At 36.4% G+C, this 4,850-nt stretch overlaps 1 protein-coding gene across 1 annotated transcript in view; it reads left to right on the plus strand.

Annotated features, from left to right (window-relative positions):
* The window catches only part of LOC106869299 (matrix metalloproteinase-14), a 28,828-nt gene that overhangs the window by 16,458 nt on the left and 7,520 nt on the right, over positions 1-4,850 (plus strand). The window contains exons 4-5 of the mRNA XM_014914975.2: positions 1,397-1,533; positions 4,282-4,423. Of these exons, the coding sequence (XP_014770461.1) occupies positions 1,397-1,533; positions 4,282-4,423 (279 nt within the window). The remainder of the gene's footprint in view (positions 1-1,396; positions 1,534-4,281; positions 4,424-4,850) is intronic.

The raw sequence follows: 4,850 nt of genomic DNA on the forward strand, positions 1-4,850 counted from the left end.
CCCGTCGTATATATGTATATGTATATATATGCGTGTTTGTGTCTGTGTTTGTCCACCCCCACCCCCCAGCATCGCTTGACAACCGATGCTGGTGTGTTTACGTCCTCGTAATTTAACGGTTCGGCAAAAGAGACCGATAGTATAAGTACTAGGCTTACAAAGAAAAAGTCCTGGGGTCGATTTGTTCGACTAAAGGGGTGCTCCAGCATGGCTGCAGTCAAATGACTGAAACAAGTAAGAGTAAAAAGAGTAAAAAGAGTATATATGCAAAATATGGGGGTTTAGTCACACAGGTGAGCTAAACGATTAGGTACGCTACGTAAATACTGTAACGGATTACTAGGGCTCCAAGATTATAGCCGAGACGGTAGTTATGGAGCCATTGCAGATTTCCGATATAGCGAATATATGATTGTTAAGGAGGAAACAAACGATAAGGCAAGTCAAACATCTCAATTCATATACATTGTTATTATTGGAAAAGATTCAATGACTTACAGCTGTTTCTAGGATGACAGAATATCCCATACTCTGGCTTAATGGCTAGTGTGTTGGACTCGTGACCGTAAGATTCTAGCACTGGGTGAAGCGTTGTGTTATTGAGCAATACATTTCCTTTCACGTTGCTACAGAGCACTGACAAAAAGCAGGCGATGCTGTAATCAACCGGCGTCCCATCAGTGAGGAATATGTATACTTGTGCCAAAGACACAGGGAAACCGGTCCTATAGTCCTTCCTGACTGATATGGAGTAACCCGTGTGTGTGTGTGTGTGTGTGTGTACTACATAGCACAGATGAATGGAGTTCCTACCGTGATTATTCCGTACTTTCTGAAGTATTCTATATCTAGTATTCCATTACCCAATATGACTCGGTATAACCACCACCTATTTCTCCTTCTCTTGCTAGCTTATCATTATCATCACTATCATCATCGTATTCATCAACAGTAACATCACCATCACCACTTTCAATTTTATTGCTATGTACACAAACACGAGACTGATAATTATCATAAGTTTTCTCCTTAACGTCTTCATCATAATCGCGATCATTCAGATCATCATCACCACGGTTATCATCGTCATTGCCATTATCATAGTTATCAATATAACAACGACAGCTGCAGCAATAGCAACAACAACAACAACAACAACCTGTACTGCCACCATCGTTTATCATCACCATTATCGTTACTATCGATATTAGCTTTGTTGTCTCTGTCGTCGACCTCGGTGAGGTCATCATCAATGTGATATGTTATTAAGCCAGTAGCCAGAGTTATTGAGCTAACGTGTTAGATTTAATTCGTTACGTGACAATCTTAGGTCTCTTATTAATGTAAAACAAACTATGGACACTAAGTACATTCGGTGATTTTTAATATATTTCAGGAGATAAATATTATCGATTGTCAGGAACAGGAATTGATGTAGGATATCCGAGAAAAATTGAATGGGACTGGTTCGGTGTCACTGGTCCTATTGACGCAGCCCTTACCTGGGATAATAGCTACACATTTATATTTAAGGTAAGCATCATCTAACAGCACTCCTACATATTGCTCATCATTTGATATTGTGTTTCAGAAATGTATACCTTTGTTTAAAACGTTGGTTCTCAATCTCCTCGATATTGTGGCCCGCTGGAGGCCAAATAGAAAAAAAGGAATTATTGTCACATTTTTAAAAAAGCTGTTGAAAATATAGAAGAAAAATTTAGAAAACGTTCTCTTTGCTTAGTTTTGTCAATTAGGCATGTATTCAATGTGATTACAAGTTACAAGATTAAGACAATCTGTACTAACGCTTGAGTTAGTATTGATTTTGCAAGAATTTAACTATTTAGTATTCAGATAACTCAGTGAAATGTAATGCTTATTTATTCATATTGTTTCGATGGTGCGATTGTTTAATTTCTAAATGGCAGTGTAGGATAGGTGTGAGAGACCGGATCTTGCCAGTTCAAACATAAAACAGGTGGAATATCTATGTACGATATGGACAGATTACAGGCTAAAAGTTTAAATTATGACTACAAAAATTTACGAAACCCTAAAATGCCCCTATCTGGCACTTTGGTGTGCTATAGAACACCTTTTTGCGAACCACAGTTGTAAGGTATTCATGAGGAACTTACCCCTTTCTGGAAGAAATCTCAAAACATGTTGATTACAGACTATTTTAAAAACTCATTAAATATCAGTTTATATTTTTATTTCTTACTTTGATATTTGTAATTACATTTTCACTACAAATGCAATTATAAATTTTCATATATCTAATTAACAATTTTTTTAATGTGCTCAATATTAGATTAGAACTAATTCAATATGGCCTCCAAAATGTAAACAAAAATTCCTCCTTCTTTGTTGAGTACATAGGATAGCAAACGCTAGCTGCAGATTCTGGTTGTTACCCATAGATGCAATATGTCTGCACTTCTATACTGCATGTGAGAGAGCTGAACATAAGCTTGAGACATCGAAAATACAGTAGATATAGATAGATATAGCTAAAATATATGTGCCAGAACATCAAAGAGTGCTTATGACTAGAATAGAAGGTGCTTTACATAGACTATTTTGATGACTCCACTCATTGTAAAAGTGAAGTTGACCGATACGTCATATATACGATATATTCCTTCAGGTTCGGATTTGCACAACTTAGAGCAACTTTACAAATAAATTCTGTTGAAAGTCAGTGCCACCAACAAAATTTGACGAATTGGAATTGAATAGTTTCTGGTCCCGGAGAGCCGGCGTCTTTCAAACTTGAAATAGACTGTGAAATGTGTTTTTAATTAGAGGTGCAGCTGTTAGTCAAGTTACTGTTCTGGCGCTCTGGATCTCGTATCAGTATATAGATTGAATCCCTCTCTTACAGGATCTATTGAACATTCATACAATCCACCTACTGTAAAGTTTCTTTAGGCATCTTGGTATTCTTAATACATTCTGATAGATCCCAACGTGAATATATATTCACACATGCTTTCTCATCGGACAACACCTCCCTCACATGCATGAGGTATTTACAAACACCCGATTCACCAGTGTAAGGGGACTTTGAGATATGTGATGTTTCGATATTGTGTGTCTCTTCAGTCGAAGCTATCCCGCTAGTTCATTGAATCTAGACAAAGCAAGAGTTTTGTTTATAGGAATTAGTAGACAAACTAGTTGCAGGTGCATGCTGATGTCTATCAACCTCAGTAATTCATGGGCTGGCTGCAAAATAAGTTCTGGCACGTGAATATCACACGGGTATTGCTTTTCGTCATCGAAGAAATTCAGCGTGATAGCTTTGACTGAAGAGACACATAACGATGTTGAAACACCACGGTATCTTGAAGTCTTATTCCGATGAATCGTATGTATTGTAAACGCACGCCGTTGAAAGGGAAGGGATATTCTCCGATAACGAAAAACAAAAGCAATCAGGTATTCAGATTCGAATCTGCCAGAATATATTAAGAATTATACTTTAGTTTCTCATTGACCAATGTGCACCTCATAGAATATTGTGCAGGCATTTCCTACAAGTACACACATAAGCTGAAAAGGAGTGTATGTGTTGTCTTCAACAGCAACTCTCCTTCAGAAACACAATGTTGCTTTGATCAAAGAAGTACAATATGGACTTAGATATACAACACCGGGAAATAGCTAGTTATGGTCATACTGGAAAACATTTTTACCATAAGAATGCTTAGAGCTGAAAACTGGAACATATCTTTACCATAAATATGGTCATTCACCCTGCTAAATGTGACTACCAAATCTTTCTGAAATCACCTCAACATCTTGAAGGGAACGTCATTTATCATAGATCTGCACCATCAATGCTGACCTGGGGTTAAATAACAAAACAAACGCATACTCTCTCTCTCTTTCTCTCTCACGTGAACATTTATTATGAAAACATTCACCTATGTAGAAACATAAAATCTGCTGATAATCAGTAAATATGAGTTTATTCATACAGCAAACAAACTAATAAATAGATAAGGTAATTCGCGGTATCAAACAGTTCATTATCGTCGCTTCACTGCTGATAACAATAACACACGTATATCAAACATTATTTTAAAATATTATTTGCTCACAACTCCACCGCCTAGGTCCATCTCTCTCAATCCATTTCAACTAAAACACTGAAGAGATCTAACGATATATATACTCTTTGATCATTTCATATGTAAATCATAATTTGCTGTATATATATATATATATATATATATATATATAATGTTATTTTACTTTTTATTTCAATAGGGTGATGAATATTGGAAGTTTGACCACATGAAAGCAGTCAGTGGATATCCACGTAAAATACGCGATGGCTTCAAGGGAGTGCCGGATAATATAGACGCAGCTTTTGTATGGGGTGGAAACGGAAAGACTTATTTTATTAAAGGTATATTATTTCCGAACTACGGTGACTGAATAAGTTAATCATATTTAGGAATAAGGGTGTTAAATAGAAAACAACCAGAAATATATAACTGCAATATCAACGTTTTATCCAATCTAGAGATTTATGCACTGTTCAGAACACCTATTCGAGGAATTTCCCGTTATCGACCTAATAATTACAAAGGTGTCGTCTACACAAAACCGTATCTCTCTTTCTCTCTCTCTCTCTCTCTCTCTCTGCCACCTGTCTATTTTAAAACACTGACTGCATAGTTAAGAAGTTCGCTTCGTATACATGTTGCTTCGGGTTTAACACCACTGCCCCATTTAGTACTGCGGGCAACTCATTCTACCATGGTATAGCAAAATTCGATGAAAAGTAACTTAAAAGCCCAATATATATATATATATATATATATATATATATA

This window comes from Octopus bimaculoides, chromosome 3, assembly GCF_001194135.2.
Source record: "Octopus bimaculoides isolate UCB-OBI-ISO-001 chromosome 3, ASM119413v2, whole genome shotgun sequence".
Classification (NCBI taxonomy): Eukaryota; Metazoa; Mollusca; class Cephalopoda; order Octopoda; family Octopodidae; genus Octopus; species Octopus bimaculoides.